This window comes from Athalia rosae, chromosome 7 (genome assembly GCF_917208135.1).
Source record: "Athalia rosae chromosome 7, iyAthRosa1.1, whole genome shotgun sequence".
Classification (NCBI taxonomy): Eukaryota; Metazoa; Arthropoda; class Insecta; order Hymenoptera; family Athaliidae; genus Athalia; species Athalia rosae.
The window spans coordinates 557335-584519 of NC_064032.1; the positions used below are offsets into that span (position 1 = coordinate 557335).

The 27185-nt window shown below is 43.4% G+C and overlaps 2 protein-coding genes and 2 long non-coding RNA genes across 20 annotated transcripts in view; 2 read left to right on the forward strand and 2 right to left on the reverse strand.

Annotated features, from left to right (window-relative positions):
* The window catches only part of LOC125501811 (WD repeat-containing protein 19-like), a 130681-nt gene extending 129705 nt beyond the window's left edge, over positions 1–976 (forward strand). For all 5 annotated transcript variants that reach the window (XM_048658715.1, XM_048658714.1, XM_048658713.1 and 2 more), the window contains one exon: positions 134–976. In XM_048658715.1, the coding sequence (XP_048514672.1) occupies positions 134–257 (124 nt within the window). In that variant the 3' untranslated portion in view covers positions 258–976. The remainder of the gene's footprint in view (positions 1–133) is intronic.
* On the reverse strand, positions 6–15545 carry LOC105683889. Of its 11 annotated transcripts, XR_007279496.1 has the most exons (18): positions 15412–15545; positions 15112–15340; positions 13974–14362; positions 11978–12178; positions 11546–11823; positions 11110–11470; positions 9583–10859; positions 9361–9505; positions 8918–9144; positions 8783–8829; positions 8472–8706; positions 8039–8361; positions 6080–6251; positions 5190–5320; positions 4941–5072; positions 3739–4119; positions 3506–3658; positions 1814–3439 (listed from the first exon to the last, which is right to left on the reverse strand). It is a non-coding gene; the product is annotated as an uncharacterized LOC105683889 (long non-coding RNA). The 11 variants fall into 11 exon arrangements; XR_007279494.1 differs by lacking the exons at positions 15112–15340; positions 15412–15545 and adding an exon at positions 6–348 and having other exon boundaries at positions 429–3439; positions 13974–14115; XR_007279491.1 differs by having other exon boundaries at positions 15112–15450.
* On the forward strand, positions 14803–26957 carry LOC105683888. Its single transcript, XM_012396857.4, has 11 exons — positions 14803–16749; positions 17390–17546; positions 19714–19827; positions 22310–22500; positions 23908–24126; positions 24200–24350; positions 24437–24627; positions 24706–24935; positions 25074–25489; positions 25579–25936; positions 26039–26957. The coding sequence occupies exons 1-11, from the start codon at positions 14809–14811 to the stop codon at positions 26424–26426; spliced, it is 4356 nt and encodes a 1451-aa protein (XP_012252280.2). The 5' UTR covers positions 14803–14808; the 3' UTR covers positions 26427–26957.
* Positions 16539–24354, reverse strand: LOC110116876. Of its 3 annotated transcripts, none has more exons than XR_007279499.1 (6): positions 24192–24354; positions 23930–24103; positions 21911–22483; positions 21585–21735; positions 17401–17564; positions 16539–16675 (listed from the first exon to the last, which is right to left on the reverse strand). It is a non-coding gene; the product is annotated as an uncharacterized LOC110116876 (long non-coding RNA). The 3 variants fall into 3 exon arrangements; XR_007279500.1 differs by lacking the exon at positions 16539–16675 and having other exon boundaries at positions 17428–17564; positions 21911–22135; positions 22253–22483; XR_007279501.1 differs by lacking the exon at positions 16539–16675 and having other exon boundaries at positions 17428–17564; positions 22253–22483.
* Positions 26958–27185: the final 228 nt, after the last annotated feature.

Sequence of the window (27185 nt, forward strand, 5' to 3'; positions counted from 1 at the left end):
TTTCTTGCATCGATTCATTAGTTCTGTGGCAAAGAATTTGTGAATTTTTCTCCAAAGTTCGTCACATTATCCATCTGCAAACTGTTTCTATTTTTTGTCAGAGGTGTTGACAGTTATTTTCGTTTTTTTGCAGAATCATCGAAAGTGAAGAAGTTTGTCCAATGTGTACGGAACATGTGGATCCAAATATGGTGTCATCAAGCATCAACATTCATTCATTCCTCGATGCACAAGATACCAATGTTAAAAAGGTTTAGAGTTTCTTTCAAACAAAGTGCGCTTACATCTAGAATAACTGTGCGAATTGTGAAAATACCATTCCTGATCCACAGCGACTCGTCGCATAGCCTATCAAAAAGGCAAGACTCAGCTATTATTATACAGTTGTAACTTGATGCCATCGCTCACTATTTTTCCATGAATCATACCTTAGTCTTAGACCAAAAAGTTAGTACAGTGTAGGGAGTACAATCTATGGCATACACGGTCTAGATATCCTGAACAGATGCTGATTTATCGAATCGAAGATAATACATAGTCATAATTATTAAATTCCAGTCAAGCTTCCCTTTGATAATTTTTGATAACGAAAACCTGATATATTCAGCCATCGAGCAGAAGAATCGTCTCATTCAATCGTCAGGGGTTTATACTTGGTGACTCTCAGAAAACTTAGATCAATTCTCATGATGAGTATCTCCGAGGAGGATACCTTGACAATTAAAGTTGAAATGCAAAGATCAGTTTACCTATAACATATTGTAAAAAATTAGGCGAGCACGTTTGACGTTAGGTATAGCTGAATTTGTCGATTGAATTAAGTGATTTGTCAAATTAATCAAGTTGCCGCTAGTTCAGTACTTGGAATAGCTAATAAATTTGATTATCTCGATTACTTTCGGTTGTAATTCAATTTCAGAGTGTCAGAATGATGTTTTGATGCTGAAAAAATACAGAAGAATACTACACAGTTCAATTTTTGTGAGTCTTTTTCATTTTCTCGTTTTTCCCTACTTTTCCCCATTTTTCCAGAATTATTCAGATTTTTTCCTTCATCTCCGGTTAATTAATCAGAGTCAAACCATCCCAGGTGTATTCCTAATTGTTTTCTAATTGTTTTCTAATTTTTTCCGAATTTTAACAATTTTTTCCCAGTTTTTAAAAATATTTTTCATTTGTGCCGCCCCTGGATGGGTGCGGGCGCGGTAAATTAATTGTCCGCCCCTATTTGGTCACGTGATGACGTCACGTGGTCAGGTCACGTGACCGCACTCGCCGATACAGCTAGCGCCATGTGGCGGAATTTTCGTGAACTAAAATCCCAAGTTTCTTGCCCCTTGACGTCAGGCAATGTGATGCGTGAAAGAGAGGTATAATGGTCAATACTTTTGCGGTTTTTCCCGGGCGAGAGAACCCGCACAAGTATTGACCGACCCCAAATATTCGAGGAAAACCACAAAATCAACGACACCGCCTCCGATTTCCGAGGAAAACCGAAGAATCCCGATCGCCTCCGAGCGTTTGTGGGAAACCACAAAAGTAACGACGACTGCCTCCGAGGCGACGAAATTTTAAAAAATTTGGAAAAAATCGGAAACAATTATAAAAAATTATAAAAAATTATATAAAATTTTTAAAAATCATGAAAAATCATAAAAAAATTGGGAACGAATCTAGGACGGTCGAAATCTATTCGTATATGATAAGGCGCCTTCCGGGCCTTGAAAAGATGCATCAATTAAAAATTAAATTAGGAAATTCAAAAAAAATCAGGGAAAACTGGGAAAAATTAGGGAAAAATTAAACAATGATGACAAGGCAGTGATTTGTTTTTTGATTCGCATACAGGAATCTAATCACAAAATTTTACAACAACCGAGAGCTATGTCTTGATTACAATTTCTTTGTTTTTTCAAGCGGTAAAGTACAGCGATAACTTCATCAGTTCGATAATTCAATTAATTCATGTAGAATATTTATATTTCTGAGCTTAGAATACGTGGAAAAGCTAAAAATGTTGGAACTAGAGTTCGTAATTGATTCAAAGATTGAAAAAACGGAAAACTAGGGTCTTGGTGATTCTGCGGTTCTGCGAACATACTAAAAAATATTTTTGAATGGTTTGATTCGCCATATCCGGCGAATGAAGTGAGCCAAGACTTGGAGCTATCGAGATATTTCAACTTCCCTGCTTTTGACAGTTAAAGATCGGCGATCACTCGATCAGTTCGATAAATGAATTATTTTGGTGATGGGATTCGGATTTTTGGACTCAAAATATATGAAAAACCAAAAAAAAAACAAGGATTAATTATGATCTCTGGTCCTGAAATCGAAAAAATACGAAGGCTATGGTCTCCGTTTTCAAAATAAAATATTTTTTCGCCTTCTGTAGCAAAGACTTAGGTATTACTCGTTGAATTCCTGATCCCAAAATACATGATAATACACCTGGAAGAACTGAGTATTTTCCGAATCGATCGAGCCACTGCTTTCACATGATTCATGAGTTATGACCTCAGCGACACGAACGTGTCGACTGGGTCAAGCTACTCCTAATACTAGTCGAGATATACTCTTATCTGCAATCGAAGCTTGGAGTTAAAATAGAATTTCCAATTTCTCCCGAAACAATAGTCGAACGATCCGATGTTCATAAAAATTCATCATCGTACAGTGTATCGACAGTCAATGAATAAATTATCAGTCGAACGAACATCGCGTCTGAATTCTTTCCTCGAACCTATCAACGTACACCTCACCCTCGAATTATTCGACGTTTCTCTGTTCGTAGCAGAATTTTGGAAATAATTAACGGAAGGTTCAACGAAATGTTGAACGAAGTGTTTTTACTCGCAAGTGCTGCCATGGTAGACGACTGTAAGAACCATATTTGCCGGCATGGGGCGGGTTAAATTATTTCGAATATTTGTTCCATCGGGGAATTCACTTTCGCGTCATCCAACGACGAATGACCTTCTTTCCTTTTGACGGTAGTCGTTCGACTGCTTCCAGATGTCTGGATAAACTCCGGCTCGAATGTACGACGACGTTGGTCAGTCTGACAAATTTTTACCGGATGATAATCCGAAGCCGTTATCCAGGTTCGAACGTACAACGATCCGTTGCCAATATCGGCGGTGATATTCTAATAAGAACATATGTAGGTATCGAGAGTGGTCTCGGATCGCCCGACAAGCTGCCTAACTTGCTCGGCGTGGGATCTAAAGATAGTGTTTCTTGTCCACGAACGCGAATAGAAGCGTGACGTCACTAGGTCTATCCCGACCAAGTGCGAGGGAGGCTACGGAGCTCGATGATCGTTGGCAGGGTACGTTTTGCCAACGTACAACGTACAACGTTATCTTCGCGCCACCGAAGACTCCGCTTCTCTTCCTTGTTTCAGACATGCCCGCAGAGGTGTGTTCCTTCTCCTCTCCTAATGAGAAACGATCGGAGGTAGAATTTATAGTAACTTAAATATAAACCCTGTGTCCGTACGTACGTTCAAACCAAAATCTGGCAGTAAACCGACGCGTACTCGTCGTGATGATCTTTGCAGCGCGGAAAGTCGTTCACCCTAACAGGTATCCCACCGAGTGTCCATTATGCCCGGAATGCGTCGCATTTGACCCGACGCCACCTGTTCGAGGGCCAGCTGAGTGAAAAACAAAGTTTAGCGTCTCCTCTTCGCGTTCGAGGGAATCATTTTGTTCGCACAAGTCAAGGTATACTTACGGCCTTTAAAAAATTGTACCGCCTGAGTGTCGGCGGTAGTTGGATCCATGAGTTTTCCCCGAGTTCGTAATATTTTCCGCATATTATTTTACCGTATAACGCGTGAAACCGCCGTGTGCGCAAATAATAAAACTTGGGCATCGTCCATAAGTTTTCAGCTCGTTCCGGGGATCTGCTCGGTTTCTCATACTCTCGTCCCTCGTTGTTCCTTTTGACGATTGAATATGCGCCCGGACTTCGACCGTGATTAATGGGAAAGTACCCGCGACGCGTCGTGATCGTGCAGCGGAAAAAAGATATCGCAGCATTCGACGAATCCACATGATTCGGATCTTAAAATTGTACGCAACGCGTAACGCCTCCTTCCTGAATCATTCACCTCTGAAACAAAAATTCAAAGTATATACATCTGCGTGAGTGGGTATATACCGAAAGACATTCATATCATTCGATAATTTATGTACTTATGAATCCTGACATTAAAATAAACACCGCCTACGTTCACCGGTTGATATTCGGAACATCGCTGACATGAAAAACTGATGATAAATTATTTGTAATTCTTTGACGAAGATTAATTCCGAAACATTGGTTTCTTCGAAACGAAGGGAAAAAGGAGATAAAAGAAAAGAACCGTCGCGTTATTCGGCGACTCGATTGTTCGGATTGTACAAATCGCGAGCTTTTGACAACCGTTGGAAACGCTGTAGTTTCACGATGTTCTCGAGTCAATTTCTCAGGAAATCGGAAAAGGGCGTTTAATTTTCAAAATAGTTATTCGTTAATGTCGCGTCTGCCAAGCCTTCAAAAACGTTGACGGCTCGGTATAACTAGTAAACCACACATTGGTCGCGGCTTAGGTAGCGTTGGAAGGACATTGGTTTTAAAATAGTCGGCGTCCCCGCAGCAAGCGGTGTGCCGATGGAAGAGAAACTCTTGAGAGAAGCCAGTAGTGCAGATGATGCCCAGTTGCCGATCGTTCTTCGAGCTTCGAACATTGTTTTCGAGAAAACAAAGTGTACTCAGTGGTGGGGGGGGATCGTTCGCACGCACGTTATCCGAAACGTTCGTTAAAACCAGAAAGAAGAAAAAAAACCAAAATCCATGATCCATGGATGTTGGATGTTCACGTGCATAAATACACCCCCGTCGCATATTTGGATAGCGTTATGCGTTTGTTGTACGCCGATTGTTTGTATTACCGATAATTCCATCGTTGAATCAAGCTCGCTCTCCTCTTCTCTCTTCTCTCCGTTGTGCCGAGTGATATAAGTTGATCCAGTTGTGCCGTTGGTGGTGATTCGTGAGACGCGAGTACGACACCGAGTACAGTTCTTCACGTGAGATCGAAGCAAAAAAAAAAAAAAATAAAACCAAACGAGTTAAAACAACGAAAATTTATATTGTTTGCAGATGAGATCAATCACCGCATGTCATTATACCGTATCTACCTTGTAGTAACCAGTGCAGTGACCTTTCGATGCCCGATCTCGTCGTCCGGTATCTTTGAAGCTTCGAAGAATCGACTCGTTATTTTCTCCTGTTTCCAAAACTCCCCGGTGAAAAATTGACGGTCCAAAACCTGTGAAAATGTGACACGTATATTTCCAAACATGTTAATTCCGATGGGATTATTTGTCGAGAGAAAAAAAAACAAAAATGTGGGAAATCAAAGTTAAACCGACGCTTGTCCGTGAGCTTCCACTTTTAACTCTGTAACACAGTGAATTGCGAACGTCATTTCGTTCCACTGGTATCTTTTTTTCTTCTCGAAGCCTAGGTGACCGAACACCTCAAAACCCCTACGAATCTTACGTGTAATTGGAAATTGTTAAAAAGAAATTTGTGCCGAGATTCGAAACAGTGATCCTTTCGTGCACGTAGTTATTCGTTACATACTCGCTGGTGATGTACTTTTAAACGCGTGCACAGATACAAATAAAAAGCATTTCGTACGTATAACGAGACAAGGGAGGGAAACGCACTGCAAGGATATATATAGATATCACACATGCGTGTATTTTCGTACCTATATCTGTGTACGTGTGTACAACATACATAGGTATATACAATTGTACATATGTATGTATGCTATACGTACAATCGAATCTGGCACTCATGGGAATTCAAACTACCACGCAGTTCGTCGAAAACTACCACCACATTATCGGTGAGAATTATTCAATTACTACTCTGTGCTTCTTCGTTGATCTAGTTTTTTTTTCCAATTTTTTAAACTGGATTCCCTTTTTCAATGCTTTCCTCCAACTTAATCTATAGATTTCTGTACCTTGATGGAAATATGATGCATACGTAAATACCATTTGCACGTTCTACATACTTTGCTTTTCTCTGTTGTTGTTGTTGTGTGGTAATCCTTAATCAAAAGATAAATTCGATCCTTATTTCCTCACTCCTCATTCGGATCCTGCGTTCGAATTTCGATTTGAATTCGGATCGCCAACTGGGAAAGTTCGTCGTCGATGCGATCGGAAACTGGATGATAACGACCGCTGCAAGAATAAAAGAATATTATCGTTATTATTCTTTCATTTATGTGTAACAGCGATTGAAGAATACATTCATACGTACACTATATGTATATGAGATAATAAAAAGATATTCAATGGCAAGTGTCGATGTCAGTTTTTGTAACGATAATTATTGTAAAACTAAGAGAAAAGACGTAGATAGCTTATCCTAGCGGAATTGTATGCCAGTTCTAATTAATATCCATTCACTCATTACACACAATGTCCGATCTACTCGTGAAATAACGATGATAATAAATCAACCGGCTGGCAGGTATTACTCGGAACGAAAATTGAATTTGGCATGTTTTCGTTTAGAGTGGCGCGAAAGTTGATATCTATTCCACATCTACATCTGTATTGTTACTTTCGCCGAAGAATGAAATCTGGATTGCGTTAAAAACGAAATTAGCTGAATTTCGAACGCAATTGGGAACGATACGACGACGGATATACGTTGCACTCGGTTGACCCCAAGCAATAAACGAAAAAAATTCTATCCAAGGATTTTACGATTGCCGTGAATTTCGTCAGGGATTCGCATTATCCTCCCGTTATACCGTACGTCCAAGTGGTCCGAGTATAATTTTCATTTTCCTCTCCTCCTCTATACTCTCGTCTCCTATTCATCGCCATTAATTTTCATCGAACACGTGCTCTTTTTGTATAAATGAAAGCAGATAGACGTCGAACTAACGTCAGCCTTAGCTTGTCGACTGTGGGTGTATAACCCGATCAGAAATAGATGCTTATAACGGCACGTTCTCCGATTCAACTTATATGCCAGACGTCGTTCTTATAAATGTAACATCGGCCACTACCACCGGGTATTTCGCACCGATGATTATTAATATCAAATATAAACGTGAATCGATTCAAAATCATCAACGAATTTTCCACTCGTTACGTCACAATTGATCGTTCTTTATTTCCTTCTCTTTCCCGGGTTTTCCTACGCATCCCTATATCTTCGAAAGACTATCGCGATACGCGTGGAAACTCGTGGAATAGAAAAAAAAACTTCCCTACAATCGAGATAGAGGTGATGAACTGACTAATTTTTTTCAGCTGTATCACACTCGTTCACCGAGAGGTAAAATAGAACAATTAGCGCGTGTAGCGAAATTAAAAGTGCAACACGTTACGGGTCGGTGGATTCGTTTCGTATACAGTGTTAGACAAAATTTATTTCTAGCTTATTCCACTGTTTGTACATAAATTTTGGCTTCCTAGCCAAAATTACGTCACCCTATACGCGTACCTATACCGATAATACCTATTCCTATACCTATAACGTGCGTGCAAATTATGTGAAAAAATTTCTTACAGTCGAACACCTGTAACAAGTATTATTTACTTGTTTTCCATTATAATTTTCTTTCTCATCGGTAGCAACGAGACACGTGAGACTTTTTCTCGGGGATTTATTTTTTTTTCTTTTCTATCTGATCGATCCTGGGCACCGGATGTTTCGTTTTTTTAAATTGCAAAACGTAAAACAGAGCGAGGAACATGAAATTTGAAACGTTCTCTACGATGCGGTTAGATTTTTCGAAATCTGTGTCTCGTACGAAAAATGGGAATTCCAAAAAAAGCCAACAGAGTAGCCAAAAAATATAAAATTCAACAAGAGCTAACGTCGAAGTTTTTGCAATCAGAATTAAAGATCGAGGAGAAGAGAAAAAAAAAAAAAAAAAATGGAATGAAAGAACGAGTGGATAAAAAAAGAGAAAATTCTTCTAGAACCGGCGGTTCTGAATAATCGTTACCTCGAATGGCTTGTATTACCGTCCGTCGTGTTACCGGGAAAGCCAGGAGATATCGGTGAAATTTTCCGCGAGCTTTTCAAGATTTAGAGCCAGGTGGTAGCGACGCAGCCGACCTACGACGGAAGCTCTTCGAAAGCTTCGATGTTTCAAAGTTCTCTCTGCCTACTCTACCAATGAACGATGCGTACCGATAACCACCACCAAGTTTCGGAAATCGGTATCAAGCCAAGAATTATCCGTCGACGCTTTACTACCACCACGTCGGCGTCGTCGCCTTCTTCTTCTTCCACGGGCGTCGGCGGCCTTGCGATATTTTTGCGCGACTAAAAATAATCACGTATTTTATAACCACTATAAGCAGCGCTGATCGCCCCAGACTATCCTAGTTTTATAGATGAATAGATTCAACGATTGCCACATCAAAGATATATACCTTTTTTACCCCTCTTGATTTGCGATTTTTCTTCTTCTTTTCCTTTCCATCTTTTCTTTTTTGGTTTTTCGCTCGTTCGCCTTTTTTCCAATACCCTGTAAGTTTTGCAAACGAACACTTTGTTCTTTGCACGGCGTCCATATTATATACATCGGATCGGATCATCATTTTCGAAATGTAATTGTAAAATTCGATCAATGCGTGCGGATACGTCGAAAAAATTTCGCACGTTGAACTGTCGATTAAAAAAATTTGAAAAATAAAATCATTCGTTCAAACACATAACAATGAAAAGATTTCGGATGCATTACCGAGTTTGCCATTCTCCAACCGTCCGTCAAATATTGATCCTTATTACCTACGGGATAAAAACCAGAAATAAAAGAACAATTTTCGTACGTGTAGAGAATAAAATATCGCCGGGGTACGAGGCGTTATCTACCTACAGTTTATGTCGTAAAATGAAACGTTAAATCTTCGGAATTCACTGGGCTTGCAGATAATGGATTAGAATTCTAGGTGTCATATCCCCGTATGTGGGTGTTTGTAGTTCATCCCATTTGCGACTCGATGGTGTATCGGGTGATAAAATCTTTGATATCGTTCCCGCTGCGCGGGGTGATTCTCGGCACCCATAGCTGTGGAATTTCTTCAGTCGTAAATTCAACACGTCCTGCAATATTAATTGATAAACCCTTGCAGTAATGTACGTACGCATGCATCGTAATGCAGAGTAAAAAGTATACCTGTATAAACGAGTATAAAAAATAAGTTGAAATAACTGACGGCATAACGTACAGCATAAGTATAAGTATAAGATAATTTATAGACAATGGAACGTGTTACGATGGGGTTTATATTACTTTACAGTCGTACGCCAGTGTCTTACCCTCGCCATCTTTTAATCCGCTGTTATATTCACCGGTCTATTTCTCGCCAGACAATCGAGCCAGAAATACCAAAATGGCCGCTGCGTTAATTTTGGTACGCTCACGTGACGGTCACTCGTCATTCGTCGCAACGCATGTGTATTCCTTTGAATCAGAATTATATACCATATACATATACATTTCCAAAAAACCACCCATTTCCCACATCAAAATATACGTACGTGCGTCGTGGATCTCTTTTTTTCCTTCCTGTAAATCTGCACGAGTGCACTTCGCAAACGGATGACCGTACAAATGCATATACGTTACACGTATGTATATTGCAGAGATCGTGGAGTATAGGTACATAAAGGTCGCCGCTTACAATCGCTCAAAGATTGCGGCGGTCGATATAATAGCCGAAATGTCGTATAATGTCCAATGTCAGGCTATAATTAAGTTTATTGACTTTCCTAAGTCGTATTATAGGATCCCCTTGTTTATTGTGACGGCGAGTGGTTATAACGATGCGTTAAGTGACTATACATCCATGTATATCCACGCTGCACCACATAATAATAATAATAATATGTATCGGCATCTGGGCGATGTTTCATATAGATCGTAGATCGACTCGAACGATCCGGAATTTCTGATGAAAAGTTAAAGAAAAAAACCAAATTAATAAATATCCAATTGATTAATCATTAAACTTATCGAATGTAGATACGTATGACCTGTATAGATATATACCTATGTATGTATGTATACATATGTATAAGTAAAGTTTCAGTGGTTTTGCCAAACGTTTTGACAACCAACATTTGCAGTTCGCAGGTTCATATAATTATATTCGCCATTAAAGAAACCACTTATTCTCATTGTATATTATACAATGCTTGGTTGACAAAAATAACCAGTAATAACATTGGCGACCGATGAGATGGTCCTATTTATGTTACCGTTGGTTTTTCTTTTCCCTTTTTTTCTTCCTCTCTTTCGTTTGATTTTTTCTTCGCGTTTTCCGCGCCAAGATGGCGGTGTCTATGACGAACACCGTTTATACCATCCATTTCTACGTACACATGTATTATTATATATGCTACACGTGTTTCTCAGATAATGATCGCGCGATGACGTCACTGTCGTCGAATCACGGAATTACAGGGTTTAATATTATCGTGCATATTTACATCCGTCGTTAGAATATATAACGTTAATAAAAAGCTGCACGTGCCGAATATATCGTCTCCCTTCTCTACGTAATATCTATACTTGTGTATACGTACATGTACTACACCGTGTACTTTGGTGCCTTGCAATTATGTAAAAATCCAACACATGCATACCCATAGTGAATACACGCATGTATGCATAGATCCACGTACGCATCTTCGTCGTCGGATATCGTTGAGGGTGTGGAAGTGATCGGTGGATTTTGAAAGAACGGAAACGACGTCTCTTTTAGGGACGCCACGACGTCTAGCAGTTCGCGACGCGCGACTTATTCTCATTCTACCTATATATGAAAAATCCAGATGTACAACCTTACATATTTATAATACATATGTATACAAAATCTGTGAAAAAAAAAAGAGAGAATGAAGGAAAATTTCAACGATCGTTCATTCATCGTATAATTTATACCGCATATTAAATGGGGTTGATTTTGATTTCCATTTTTTTCTCACTTTCCATTTTTTTCTTTTTTTTTTTCAAATTTCGCGTATACCGCATATACGAAGAGCTATACAAGTAGGTATACATACCTATGTAACGAGGAAGATATCGTTACATATATCTGTGTATAGATATATGCAATATGTATACATAGGTGATCGGGAACAGGGCAGCTCACTGTTTAAAGAACCCGATGGCTACACATAACTGATCCATTTACGAAGCATATGGTTGTCTATTTCCATAACACAAATATTATAGTTTGCGGTAGGCGTCTTGCGGATTCGGGCAACTCTACACCGCTCCCGGTGTGTGCTTTTTCCCCATTTTTATTCTCTCTGCTTTTTTTCTTCTCCTTTTGGGGTGGATGTACTCGCACCTGAATACCTTCGCCACTACCTCTCGTTGCGCACGACGAACATATTTCCATCGGCGTTCCAAAAATTCGTCCTGAAATAAAATTGAAGAAAAAAAGGTGTGTGTAACGACACAGCAGATGTACGGACATGAGACCTATCCTCGTACATAAGCAGGCGGCGCTTGGTCCTCCAGTCCCCCTATGTATACCTAGCCGAATTTCCTCCACGGTATATTCATATGGTGTAGCGGGTGTATTTTTGGAACAACGATTGCACAACGTTCGTCACATTGTGTTTTTTTCTTCTCACTTCGTTCTTCCTCATTCAATTATCCTCATTCTTTACATCCCTTGTGTTACGATTCGGTCGGTTCGAATCAGCCACCGGTGGTCCTTCTCTCCATTTTTCATTCATTCGAAATTCGCGAGAGCATCGTTCGAAACCCTGTAAAAAGAATCGGGTGAGGAAACCAAAGAAGATAAAAGAAAAGTTGTAGAAGGTGGAAAAGTAAAAGAGGGAACAATTTCTTTTCGATAATTTCATCAATATCCTCCGCGGAGTTAACGTCATCCGGGATTGGTTTCGGCCCCTTACTTACGTTGAAAAATAATTTCCCTCGGCAGGCAACGTTCTTTTTCACTTGACGCCGCATCGTATTATCATATTTTCGCGGCACCCCCGCAGGTATACGCATGTATTCGCCCCGAAGGATCGCGTGACTTGAATATTTTTTTGAGGGAAATTTCATCGCTTTTATTCATCGACAGCAGCCGTGACGGATCGTCGTCGACAGTTTTTACTGTAAAAATGGAGAAAAAATTAAAAAAAAACGAGGATTAATTAACGAATCAGAGCAAACAAGGGAATGAATGAAGCAGAATGAGGACGAAGAAAAACCAGGAGCTTTCGTGCATTATTATATTATTCGCATTGTACGTTTGGAATCCACGTGGAAAAGCTCAAAGAATCATTCGTTCGTGTATTATCTGCTCCGACTTTTGTCAGAGTAAACGGTCGTTATTATTATCACTATTGTTGTCGTTGTTGTTATTATTATAAATATTTCTTTTTTCGCTCCCCCTGAGAAATGAGATGCTGGAATTTAAAAATAACTCAAGTAGAGAACTAATGTTCGGCGAAACACGCGTCGGTCCGCATTACGATTACACGGCTGTATATCGATGACGTTGAACGTGTTTCTGTTTTATTTTATTCTCTCTCTTTTTATATTTCTCCAACTTTTTAGAACAGCCTCGCGATTCGCGCGTACCTATACATACGCGTACAGTAGGTGTACCGCGGTATAAAGTAGAAGTGAAAGACTCCCAAGGATTCTCAGATTTGATAAAAATGAGCGAATAAATAAATTACCGGAAATTCTTTTCTCCCAATCAAGAATACGCGAAGGGGGTGAAATATTTTTCGTACACCCGCAGGTGTGCGCGCGTGTCGTAGGTTTCGACGTGTTACATGGGGGTGGGTATCGTTGCGAGCGTGGGTGTGAAAAGAGACGATGTATAGGTAGCACGGCTGTATAAATTCGAGATCGCCTACCCTCGCCCCCCCCCTTCTTATATTTTTATTTATTAATAATATTTTTTACAGCGAACGGTCGGCCGACGACATTCTAAACGGTTAAACGACGCCTTCGGTTGTCACCGTCCCGATCGTTTGCCAATCAATTGCGGGCATTTGTCGCAATTTGTCAAGAAACTAGTTTCATAGACCTAGCCGAATTGAAATATACACGCACGTATACTTTTATACGTACGCGTGTACGCAGATACGGTCGGATACAGGTGGCGATTCGGTAGGAGGTGCGCTCGATGATATTCGGATGGAGATCGTGATGGATTCAAAAAGAATCGTTTCGGTGCGCCTCGAGGCTATATGTATAAACCAGCCGGGTGTGCGCGTACGTGTATAAAATCTCGAACGATGGACGTCGGCGTTGGCCAAGGTGGTTTCTAAACTTTTAGTAAATAGGTAGAAAAAAAGAGTTAGAAGAGGAGGCCCAATGGTTCCTGGCGCGCGAAGCACTCCCGGCTGACGATGGAATCAAGGAGAGATGCGGAAAAGCGGTTAAGGGGAGGGCCAGAGACGCTTTTAGACACAGAGCGTCCACGACGTCGCGGCGCCCTGCGAGCAGTAGTCGCGTACCTTGGCGAGCCTCCACCTTGCCGGCTCTAAAGAAACACTTGCAAGATAACTCAGACCGTGCAACACGGGTTTAGAATATGGAATAATAAGTGCTGCCATTTTTCACGAGTACCGATTACTTTTTTTTTTTTTTTTCCAATTTTTTCCACCCTCTCCCAGTCTCCATCACCCCCTGGTGAACCGCGACGCAGTAATTTTGGTGATCGAAAAAACGGGGAGGAACATAATTAATAATAATAATAATAATAGAACGCAAACAAGATACGCGGCGCCGCGACGTCGTCTTGGAACACCCGACGATTTCACGACCCATCAAAACTTTACAAGTTTTTTTTTTTACGAGGCATTCAAAAGTTGATTCCGAAAATCGTTTGTCTCTTCTGTTTTCTGTTTTCTGTTTTTTTTTTTTTTCATAAAGAAAAATAACGACGTACCCGTAAAACTTCTGCAACACCTGTAGTACTTGCGGTGCATCGTGCGCTGACACCTCCTTCTTCTTCTTCTCCTTCGTCTTCTTCTTCTTCTTCTTCTTCTTCTTCTCGGTCGTCGTCTTCTTCTTTAGACAGCGGAGATTCCGTCGTCGGTGACGTTATCAACAAACGGGCGTATCAGGTATACGACGACGTCTGACGGTTGCCCGATGTTAGACGTACGAGTACGAGTTGAGATGCCAACGATCACCGAAGTATAGTGAGGATTAAAGTTGGTCGATCGATCCGTAGAAAGCATACCGTTTTAGAACATCCGCGAGTGCAAGTTCAGTTCTCCCATCGGTTGCAGGTGATGTGATTCACGAGTGAAGGGAATTTTAAAAAAATACAATCTGAAAGTGAAGATAATATATCCGTACGAATGTGTTCTGCGAATCTTCCAATTATTGTTAATAAAGAAAATCCGGTTGTGCGGATGATTTGAATGTTGCATAAAAATGTACGCACAGCGATGAAATGTAATTCCTGTTCGACGATCGATCGCGGGGAAGTGAACGTAACGAACGGCGATGATCCGGTGATGTATTCTCGTGGATGTTCGACGACAGCGGCGCGATAATAATTCGTCTTCTTCATCGTTATGTCCTCGACGACGAGGGAGTCGTTGCAGGATCTGGCGTAGGGTGGGCTGCGGATGTTGTAACACGGATGGATTGTATGAGGTGCGGAGTCGATCGTTGGAACGACAATTGTTGAAATTTCATCGCGGCGATTGTACGGAAATTATTCAAAAGTGGTGCGCGTAGCGAGAAGGGAGGACGGGGTCGGAGGTTTAACGATGGCGGAGCGATTCGGCGCTCGGAGAAAATCGCGTCGGGACAGCAACGAGGCCGCAGGATTGGGAGCCTCGAGAACCGCGACCCCGACTTCCAGGGACAAACGAGCCAAGCGTCAAACGAAACCGACGAAAGAGCGATGGCTGCTCACGCGAAAAACTTGGCGTTACATGGCCGACGCTGGTCGAAAATTGATACCCGACGGTGTTCACAATCGTCAAGAGGATATTCCAAAGATCGAGGAATACTTTCAGGAGATATGCCAAAAGGAACCGAAATTCCTGCTGCTGAGGAAGGCCTCTTACCCGAGTACGCTGGGATTCCGTACCCACAGGAGGCGGAGGCACGGGAAAGGTGGAAGTTGCCGTGTGAAAGCGAGTTCCGCGGACGAGGCGGATCTCGAAGCGCGTGGGCCGAGTCCGGGCTTTCTTCTGCAGGCGACGTCGGGCGGTAGATTCGACATAACGAAAATGAAACGGGACTGGCTCAGGGGTGAAAATATCCCACCGGGCGGCGGCAGCACTCCGACGACTCCTGTAACGCAGAGAAGAGTCCCACGGGAAGATGTCGAGGCCAAGGCGTTGGCCGACATGTTGCAAAAGTACCTGAACATGCGCAGCGACTGGGAGGGTGCCGAGACCGGAGGGAACGCGAGACGATCCGGCGGTCGGGACGCTTCGCAGGGTAACGGCAACGAGCCGCGTTTCGATCATCAGAATCTGATCGACAAACTCCAGCAGCATCTCGACCTGATAATGGCCGAAGGCAGGAGCAGACGGCAGGACCCTTCGAAGGAAGGGGTCGCGTCGGGTGAAGAAGTTTCGAAAACTATGCTACCTTACCAAGGGGACTACGTTCACAAGTCCTTGCTGGACACCCTGAGTCGTTATTACAGCAAATCCCCGAACCGGGATCACGTGATATCGGATATCCTGACCGATCGTAAATTACTGGAGAAGTTGTACTTCGATTTGAGGTGCACCAGGGGTTTCAGGGGTCCGAGATCCACCGGTGCTTACGCGTCCCCTTCCTCCCAATGGCTGTTCAACTCCGCCAACAGGAGCCAGAAGGACGGGGACCAGCAGGCCGATAATTCCTGGCTACCGAGGAGAAGAGACCTCGCCTCCCCTCCGCCCTTGATAGCGGTCCAAGGTCCGAGCATGGACAGAGGTCCCGTAGACGAGGCCGTCCAGACCGATCCGATCCCGAGGAGCGTGCTGGAGACCTGTCTGTCCGAAAGGGACGATCAATTGAATCGCGACAATCATCACGGCAGCAAAACGACATCCGGCCAGGGAGGATCGGGATCGTCGAGGCGTAGAAGCAGCGTGGACAACGACGACGTGTCCCCGTCCGTCAGCGACACCATAAAACGTTACCTGAGAATGGCGCGTAAAAAGTCAATGGACGCGGACAAGGTCGATAGATTTAAGAGGGTGAACTACGACAGAAACTTGAGAAACATCAAGGGTAAATACGCGGAGACAACGAGTCCCTCCGACGATCATGGCAATAGCAAGGGTAGCCAAACCGACGATAACTGGGCGGTCAATTACCGTGAAATGTACGAGGTCGTCGCCACTGCGGACAATCTGTCCGATCAGGAAACTACGTCGCCGGGGAGTCGCAACGCGAGTTCGAGGAGCAGCATCGACGCCGGTTTGGGATCCGAAGAATTGACCCCTTCCACACCGAAGCATCATCAATCCTTCCTATCCCATTTACTGCACGGTTCCAATTCTAACAGAGATAAGCCACATTCGGCACCAGGTTCACCCGCTATGACGACGTTGAATTCCTCAGGTGGCTCAGCGATGCAGAAAAGCAAATCGTCCAGCAGCGTGGTCCACCACGGGAGCAGATTGGTAGCTAAAAAAATATGGAGATCAAGGAGTAAAAGCACCTCGCGTACCTCGAATCAACCCTCCACCTGGACACCCCAGGTGAGTAATTCGTAACGATCGAATTAATTGAGAAAACAAAAAAAAAAAAAACGGGAAAAAGAAACGATCTTGTGCAAGATAATAATTATAACGAGAATAACGATCGTCGAAAAAAATTATGACCGTTAAAAGCTGCGTGCTTGTTTGAAGTGGGCGCTGATCCTACATTTTTCTTTTTCATTTTTCCTTTTCCTTTTTTTTTTTTCACTCGCCCCCCCCCCCCCCCCCCCCCCCCCGGTTAAAGAGCGTCGATAGTTAATAGTTCGCTTACGGATACGTGTGGTGTTTTTTTAAGTGTAAACTGTAAGAAACTTCTGGCGAACTTTTTCACACCGGGCCTTTCGTGCGTATGACGTCGCACATTTTCTACGCGTGCACAAACACACACACACACACGAAGAAATTAATAATAATGATAATAATGATCATAATTGATAACAAAGAAAAATAATTATGATAAAAATATTGATAATATTCCGAAATAAAGTGAGTAACGATGATAATCTGTCGGGAGATCACCCTTGAAGTAAAAAGAACTTTTCACGTAACATTGCCTGAACGCAATACATTTTTAGTTGTAATAATGATACCTGTTTTTTTTTTTCTGTCGTTTTTTTTCTTCAAATTTTAAATTGTTCAGGGAAAATGTACCTGGGCCGGTGCAGGAGGAAGACGCGTCACTCTTCAAGATACCTCGTTACGCGCACTTTCTGACGTAGAACGACGCGTTCTTTGTCAAGTGGCTGTTGCTAAATTGCAGGCCTTAAATTTGGGGGTCCATATCAGGCCACCTACGGGTAAGAAAGAAATTCAATCTGAAATCAGAAAAACAATCACTTTATTTTTACACATAACATATGTATATTTATGTGTATACATATTTACGTATACGGGGCATTCCACGTCGAACGTAATTTGGTCTCAAGAACAGGAATCCATCGAGTAAATTGAGCTACGAATTTTTCCCATCGAGATATCGCAATTTTTCTGCTCCAAAAAGCGAAAATTTGGCGATACCTCGATCAATTTTAATCATCAAAAATAAATCAGTTTTTTAATTGGGTTTAATATGGTTTTCTGACGTATTTTGACCTCAGGAATCCGAATCTGAAAGAAAAATTGACCTATCTCTAAAATTGACCGAGTTATCGCCAATTTTCAGCTTTTTGGGGTCAAAAATAAAAAATTGATTTTTTAGTCTATTTAAATGTAATTTGAGCTCAGGAATCCGAATCTGGGAGAAAAATTGATCTATCTGCAAAAATGACCGAGTTATCCCCATTTTTTCGCATTTTTTACCATAAATTTGAGGATATCTCGAAGGGAAAAAATCGTAGCTCAATTTGGACAACGGATTCGTGTTCCTGAGGTCAAAATACGTAAGGAAAGTGCCATACGATCAATTTTAAAAAATAAAAATTTTTGGCCAAAATTTGAAAAAATCGTAAGGGGTACCCCTTGGAAAAATCTCAAATTTTGGCCAAAATTTTTTATTTTTAAAAATCGATCGTATGGCACTTTTCTTATGTATTTTGACCTCAGGAACACGAATCCGTTGTCCAAATTGAGCTACGATTTTTTCCTTTCGAGATATCTCCATTTTTATGCCAAAAAATGCGAAAAAATGGAGATAACTCGGTTATTTTTCAAAATAGATCAATTTTTCTTCCGGATTCAGATTCCTGAGCTCAAATTACATTTAAATAGACTAAAGAATCAATTTTTTATTTTTGACCCCAAAAAGCTGCAAATTGGCGATAACTCGGTCAATTTTAGAGATAGGTCAATTTTTCTTTCAGATTCGGATTCCTGAGGTCAAAATACGTCAGAAAAGCATATCAAACCCAATTAAAAAAATGATTTTTTTTTTGCTCAAAAATCGAATTTTTTTTGGTTTTTCAAGAGTAATCTCACGTATAATCAGCTTCGAAATCCAAATCTGAAAGCCAAAATCATCTACTCATGCAATCGATCGAGTAATCATCAATTATTCGCTGTTGGGAGCAGAAAAATTATAAGACATATCGATTGGGTTTAGTCGTAGACCCACTTTGATTCACCGCAATCCATGCTTGCGTCGAAATATTCGAATTTCTCGATTCACCAGCAAACCCGAGCTTAGCTGGAGTCAGGGTAGCTAGCAGCGTAGGGTTTTGTTGTGAGACGTCACCTTCGGGGCTGAGCAGAGGTCACGCCCCACAACAAACCCCCTCGCCCGTGGCTACCTGACTCCAGCTAAGCTCGGGTTTGCTGGTGAATCGAGAAATTCGAATATTTCGACCCATGCATGGATTGCCAAAGAATGCGAAAAAATGGGGATAACTCGGTCATTTTTGCAGATAGATCAATTTGTCTTTCGGATTCGGATTCCCGAGATCAAAATACGCAAGAAAAGCACATTGAACCCAATTAAGAAAATGATTAATTTTTTATGATTAAAATTGATTGTAGGACATTTTTCTATCGCAAATCGCACTTCGAATCATAGCTTCTAGAAGTTTGGACTTTTTACTCCGATATGTGAGTGGTCTGAGCATGGTTTCTGAGACCCCTCGAGACGTCGGAAAAGTTTGATCAAGTTTAAAAAATATCGCGGAAAAAGTGGTCGCGTTTGACGTGGAATGCCCCATATCGTACTATACGGACGCATGAAAACTATAAACGTGTTATTTATACGTTTATTATGCACACCGAGCCTGAGTGCCGGCCAGCTGTTGGTTATTTTCACCAAAATAAAAAGATTATAACAATAATAATAAGAACGACAATAATATTTATAATAATGATCACGATAATCGAGTGAATAACGCTATCGACTGTGCAAGAATTTTCTCTCCTCATTTTCTCTATTCATTGATTTTGTTTTTCTCATTTTTGCCGAGTACAGTGTCGATCGAATGCGATGCAATTTTCGAATTCGTTGTAATTTTTCACGATTTCGTATTGTTTTATCTCACCCCTTAGAAACGTTGGGGGGTTCGGTATCGGCGAAGCCCAAGCGTCGCGCTTATCTACTGAAACGCAAAGCTCTGACAACAGGTTTTTTCGACAACAAGGGGAAAGAGGACAAGGACAAAGGTGAGTTGATGATTTCTCTGTTTCATACCAGTTTCGAGACGTCGACGCGAGAGATGAAAATCTCCGATCGAAGGAACCCCGACAGGTGAACGAAACGACTTGAAATTGAGTCAAGTAAAATGAAATAAAATGAAATGAAGTAAAAAAAAAAGAAAGAGAAAATCGTCGGGTGGCGGCATCTCGAAATTATGTGTACGGTATATAACGAAGCGGGTAATCGTGGTGCAGGTTCAGGGATGGCATATAGGCAAAGATTGAGAGAATGCCAGACATGAAAAGATATCTAAACCAGACTATGGGCAGACGTGCGAACGCGTAATAGATCGAAAGTTTTAGCTCATAGCGTGTATAATTCTCTCGGGGAACTCGTGCGCGGGTGTTTTTCTGCAAGATATAACACGCGCGCGTCTATTTACACGACACAACCGATAGTACGTAGGTATAAGTTAGATTACGATCGGTCGGAGCTTTTGCAATATGCGAAATACTCGTGACTCGATAGTATTTAGTCTCGTGAACGTATTAGAGAAAGATAGAAATCCCGCTAAAGTAGGCCTATATATAAATTTCTTTAAATAGATACCGGAGGCGACTCCCGCCTTTATCGCATACCATCCTAATGACCGACGCGGCTTCCCGAACGATTCTCGCTCCGCATCTACCGCACCGTACGTCACGCTTGCCCGAGCTTTTCTCTTCTCTCTTTTTTCGTCCTTTTTTTTTTTTTTCCCCCAATCGTTTCACCTCCTCGTTTGCGAATCATTTCCCACCGTCCGTCGGTTCGAACGGCGTACAATCGGTCGCTGGAACGAGAATTATTGACTCGTAATCGATCGGATATCACACGTGTCGCGTACGCGCGTGTACTTCTCTACGTAGGTGCACTCGATTGCCGAGAGAAATTTTGCGAGCTATTCGCAGAGTCGAGGTGACGAAGCGCATCGGCGTGCGCGGTGTTCGAATCGCGTCTAGGTGTACACGAAGTGAGTGACCGCGTAGCAAAGAGAGATTCTCTTGATTGACGTAGAATACCCACTTCAACAACGTGGGTTTCAACGGGAATAAACCCGACGATTTCTATATCCGTAACATCGCCGGACACGTTATAACGAGAAACGCGACACACTCGCACTCCTCTACCTATCGCAAAAACGAACGCGCGTCGAATATTTCTAAGGATTCGTACACGGAGATATGCGTATGGAAGTATGCAGCCGCAACCACCGCCCACCGACACATCTTCTCGCGTTGCAGATTGTGTATATAATTTTAGACGGCCGAGCCGGGAATCTCTTTAATTTTGTCCGGGACGCGTACGCGATCGTTAGCGGGGGGAAAGACCATCGACTGGCACTCGCTGTTATTACGCCATTTAAGATTTCGACGGAGCGAAGAAGTCGGCGGGGGCAAAGTTTTTCTCCCCTTATTTAAAAATGTTGTCTCGCCGAATCATCGAACGACCGGGTAATTAGGCGACAATTTTTCAATTTCAGGGAAATCGTCGGGGTGCGGTTGCGAACTGGGTTTATTATTACCGTTATTGCCGGTGTTTGAGTTTCTAAAGTTGCAACCGTCGATGTCCCAGATTACGTTCTATATCGGGATATACTCGTACGCGTATCTCTCTCTCTGTGTGGGAAGAAGGATCGTATTCAACGTCCGTAGATTTTCGGATACCGATGGTAAAATATACCCTCGTCCACTCAGGCTCAGCGTTCCCTTCGGTCGATTCGATATTCTAATTAATATATCCTCACCCTTCTCGGGCTATCGCCACGGTCGAGATTGATCCCATGGCGACCGAAATCGTCCCACGATATCGTTACAATTGTGGGATACGGCGACCGGTTTCTCCCGGATTCTCCTTTTCTTCTTCATCTTCTAGCGGTTGTTATTTCAATTCTGAATCTGAAAAATGATAATATACCGTTATACACGTTTACCGATGCCGTCTAATAATAGAAATTATATTTCTTTTACTCGCTCAGCCAGTTGTATACCTCGGCGCATAGGTGTATACGTGATCGGTACGCGTTATATCCTCGCAGCCAACGATATTTTCTGTATAAATATAACAACACACCTTGTATGAAATATTTCCTTCGCCTGATACGCCGTTGCGATAAGCTGCCATTTTCTTTTCTCCGATTCTTTCTACGATTTCTGGATCAAACTTTCTCTACTTTTCCAACGACCGATGCAACAACCACCGATTCCCAAAGATGTATATAATTTTACTCGAGGCTCAGGTATTCGTCGTAGATTACGTGATCTTGGCACGACGATCCGAAGTTGAGCGAAGTACTTTCTTCGGTTTGTCGGAGAAGTAAAACGCGTGCACGGATAAGGGAGGAAAAAATGAAAAACAAAATGGCGCTGGGGGGAAGAAGAAGGAGGGGGAGCGTGGAATATAATTTCGAATTACCTCTGTCGGGGTCCCTGGAAAGTTTGTGACAATGTTCGTCGTTATTTCATCCCACAGAATCGGCCGGAGGTTTGGTCTTTGGTATTCCTTTGTCCCAATGCCTGGAGAACGACAGAATTGCGAGGGTAGCAGCGGCTGCGGGCGAAGCGAGCGACGTCGGAAGTCTGACCAGAAACAGCAGACACGGCAGCAGAGCCAGTTTCACGAGTTTGATAGAAGTTCCGACCGCCGCTGCAAAAACGGACGAGGTATTTATATTAATTTACGATAATCACCGTGGTCGTCGTCGATACCTCACACCACCTCCGAGGGAGAACAGTCGTGAGAAAATACATCCGTACACGTCGATAACGACGTAATGCGAACGTGGGCGCGGGTCGTTCAAAAAATTTGGCAAACTACCTCGTCACCGAATCTTCGGTACGCTATCGTCGGGGTGTTAGAAACGCCCGTTAAATGACGCGATCGACGAGGGAAATGTGGCTCATTTCTTTCGCTCGTTACTTTCATTTCCATCGCAAATTGGAACGAGGTTGAACGCCGATCGGCATCGCGAACCGAATCGATTATCGTCCGCAAATAAAATTTATCTACTAGAAAACGAGAGTCGTACGTAGGTAATAAATATGACAAAGTTCGAGTATGGATGACATTTGGAAACGTATAACGCATACGCTCTTTGAGCCGTATGAAAAATTCCGTGTCAACGTGTCGTTGGTTCGTCGTTCTCGTGACGCGTCAAAATACAAACGAATCTATGAATAAATCTGTACATTGTACGGCCAGAGGTAGTATACCCGTATAGGTATACATGGTACGTGATGTATGTACGCGTACACCTAATACTGCAGGGGGTGACGAGAATCAAGATCGTTTATAGAAATCCGCGTTCATTGGCATTTTGGAAATTGGAAAATCGCACCGACGTCTCGCCTCCGCGCGTACGGATACCATTTAATAGCATCCGAACGAACGTGACAGGTGGGAAAACGTCAATCAGACGGAGCGCGATACCGTCGAGGACGACGTCGTTCTCTACCGTGTATTTTAAAATCGACGTTCGACGGCTCGGCTAACGGGAACCGAATAAACCCCCTGGAGTCGACTCGACGCGGCGAAGGGGGCGGAATACGGGGAGGGAGAGAGAGATAAGCCGCAAAACGGGAGAATCGATCGATTTCGAGCACGACGGCGGCAGCTGGTCAAAGGATCGTCGCACGCCGTCTGCGAATACGAATTCGACGCCGCGGCATTGCATCGTGTCGCGTCGGATCCCGCGCGTTTTTTTCAACAGCGTACAGGTGGAGTGACCGCGTCACGGCGAAGGCGATTCGCCACGTCACGGATCGGTGATCGAAAATAGAACAGGGCCAACGCGGCTAATTTTATCGTCGGATTAATTAAGATCGCTTAATTTTGTAAGAGTATTTATTTAGAGTACGACGCCGTAAAATCGCGCGCCAAGATTTTATATATAGGTATGCGTACCGCAGAACCGCGCAAACGAATGCAGAAAAACGCTTGCCGGTTTCGCAATGGAAATTCGTCGATTTTCGTCCCTTTCTTTTCAAAATTCGATTCGTCGATTCGACGATAATCGGAACTCCGTGTCGATTGGAAACGAAAGATAGAAAATATCGCATATTTCTACGTAGGGTGGCTCCTGCGAATCTTTACCTTCGAAAGGTGGAGCGTTGACGAGCAGCGATTCCGGTATGCTCGAACTCAGCGACGGCGGAGGGAGCGGCGGGACCCCCGGCGAATGGGATTCGGTGCCCTGGATAGTCCAGCAGTGCATAAAACACATCGAGAACAGCGGCCTCCACACCCTCGGTGTGTTCCGGGTGTCACCTTCGAAAAAAAGAGTAAGACAGGTGAGAAAATTGGGGAGTCGACGGGCGCTAAAGGTAATCACGGTTCACCGATGTTCAATTTATACCGTTCAAGCTGCGAGAAGATTTCGACTGCGGACGGGAGTCGAAAATCGGCGTGGATCAGTGTCCGCACGACGTGGCGGCGCTCCTCAAGGAATATTTTCGGGATTTGCCGGATCCCCTCCTCTGCAGGGATCTTTACCAGGCGTTCGTTCACACGCAAAGTAAGTCGGCTTTCCCGAGTGACGATGCGAAACGCGGTTCGCCGAGATTCGAGGGTCGGATGAATTCTTTTTCCATCTCGTTCCAGAGATAAGAAACAGGCGGCTTCAGCAGGAGGCTCTCCAACATCTCATTCAGTTACTGCCTGCTCCGAATCGCGACACTCTGTGGGCTCTGCTCAACTTTCTAGGCGAAGTTGCTGGGAACAGCGAGGACCACAAGAACGAAAGCGGAGAATGGGTAGCTGGAAACAAAATGGACGCTACAAATCTAGCTACGGTATTTTGCCCCTTCGTCGAACGAACGAACGATTAAAATCTACCCCCTTCTTCACCTCATCATTTTGTCCCGACGCAGGTGTTCGCGCCGAATATTTTGCACTGCGTAAAACCGGGGCAAACCAGGCCGGAGGTCTCGGCTGAAAGGGCCGAAGAACGCATAGACGTGATAAACGTGGTCCGAGCTTTGCTCGAACACAGTTCGGTTTTATTTACCGTACCGGCGGCACTTCTGGACGAACTTTACCTCCACATGATGGACACCCATCCCGCCGACCTCGACGCCGCCCTCACGCGCAGAGCGGACGAGTAAGTTGTAGAAAAATAAACGATTCGACGGAAATAACGTATACGTTTAAAAAGCGATACCTCAGATTCATTTATTTGCTTTCTTCTTCCCTTTTTTTTTTTCTTCTCTTTTCTCTCCTCGCTCGATTCTACGCGCAGGCAATGCGGTGGTGACGAGGTGGACCCTTGCAGCGAGGCGGAAACGTTTCCGGAGGAAGGCGCGGCGCCCGCGGCGTCCCGCCGTGTTTGGACGCGGGAACAATGCCTCCATCAGACGGCCGGTGTCGGGGGGGACATCGGGCCCAGACCTAGGCGACCCAAGCGTCCCGGCAGTCGTCGAAAGGACGAGAACGCTCGGAGCAACAGCGTCGACAGCGGATCCAGCGAAGATCCCGCGGATCTCAGGAGAAAGTCATCCCCCATGGTGATAACGGCGAGTCTGACTATTCCTATGAGCGGTGCGTTCACCTTGAATCTCGACGATCCGGATATTCCCTACATCGAAGAGGGACCCAGGCAGCCCTGCGCACCGCCCAGGAGGCAGCGTCAACGTTCGATATCCGGTTGCAGCGAAGGTATCGTCGGTCCGCTGAAATTCAATTTATAAATATCGAATAACCGCGTATCCCTTGCGGCGATTCAATTCGTGTGACATGTTCGTCAGGTGGCGGCAGACACGGTAGCGACAGCGCCGTCGGATCGTCCGCCACGTTGTCCGGCGATCAGCCGCCTAGCTCACCGCCTTCGTGGGCGTCGAGTCCGCCGGCTAGTCCGGACAGCGCGGTTACGGCCGTTTCTTACATACCCGATCAGCAGGCGGTTCTCCAGAGGGTCTCCTTCACCACGTCGAGCGAGGTGAGGCAAATATCGAGGTCGACCGGTCAAACGAACCAGAGCAGCGCGGCCCAACCGCCGCAGCCGACGACGACGCCGTCACCCTCCCTCCCGGAGAGCGTCGCCTCGAGGAATTCCTCCGGGTCTTACACGCCGAGTATCACGAGCATCGGGGGTGCTGTGTTGAGGTGAGTAGGTAGGAAAATGAGGGAAACGAAAATGGGGACAAATTGAATATTACCATTCACCGCGAGAATACCTCGGTTCTCTCTACGTCGCGTTCTCCCCAGGTCGAAGACGGCCGACATCGAGAGGATGTTGCACATATCCAGACCGGACGGTCCCAGTCCTTCGACGGTGTCCCAACCGAGTCAACAGTCCCAGTCGGTCGTCCCGTCGACGAACCTTAATTCGTCGTCGGCTGCTACGAATGAGAATAAAAAGTATACCAAGAGACGTTACACCGACTCGAGGCACCAGACGAGGCACATACCCGACGCCGAAACCCTGGCGGGTAAGTCGTCGACGCCGGTCGCGTCGATGACGAGCCCTACGCCGGCGTCGACAACGACGCCCACCCTCCCGACGCATAATACTCGCGGCGGTGTCACGGCACCGGTTTGGAAACGACGCGAGCTGATATCCAGCGCTCCTAAGGACCGCGAAAGTTATTTTTAACGACAATGATAAACATGCGATATTTACACCTATATCGTTTCAAAGATCGACGCACCCCTTTGTCAATTTTTATCACATTTATCCGACTCGTTTCTTCTCTTCTTTCTATTTTTATTATTTATTCATCGATTATTTATTTAATTTATTATTTTATTTGTTACACTTTTTTCATTTCTCTTCGTTTCTTTTTTTTTTTTTGTTTTTTTTTTTTTTTTTGACGGAAATCTGCGATCCATACTCCTGGCGAGGACTGTCACCAGACTATATTATATAGTTAGTAATTATTATCGTATCGATGACCGATTGCGCGCGATTTTGAGAAATAAATATGATACGAACAATTGTATGATAATAATGTAAGTAAGAGGCGCGCACACACACCGGCCAAGAAAGTAAAAATATTGAAAGAAAACGCATTATACATGTACGTCGAGAAAATATTATATCATTATAAACATGAGAATCGTCGTTAAGTTTTTAAAAATTATGTAAAAACTGAATTACATAAATAAATATTAATTTTATACAAAATGAAAGAAAAAAGAATATGTTTACTCTTCGCAACTTTTCATATCCTTTGACCCGAAAGTGTGTTGAAATTTTCATTTATTCATTCATTTCTTCTCTCGCTTTTATTCTATCGATTTAATTTTTTCGGGAATTCGATATGCAGGTAAGTAGAAAAAAAAGCAGATGAAAAAGAGGGAATAGAAAAATTAAATATTCGAGAAAAAGATGGAAAAAAATCAATAACGAATA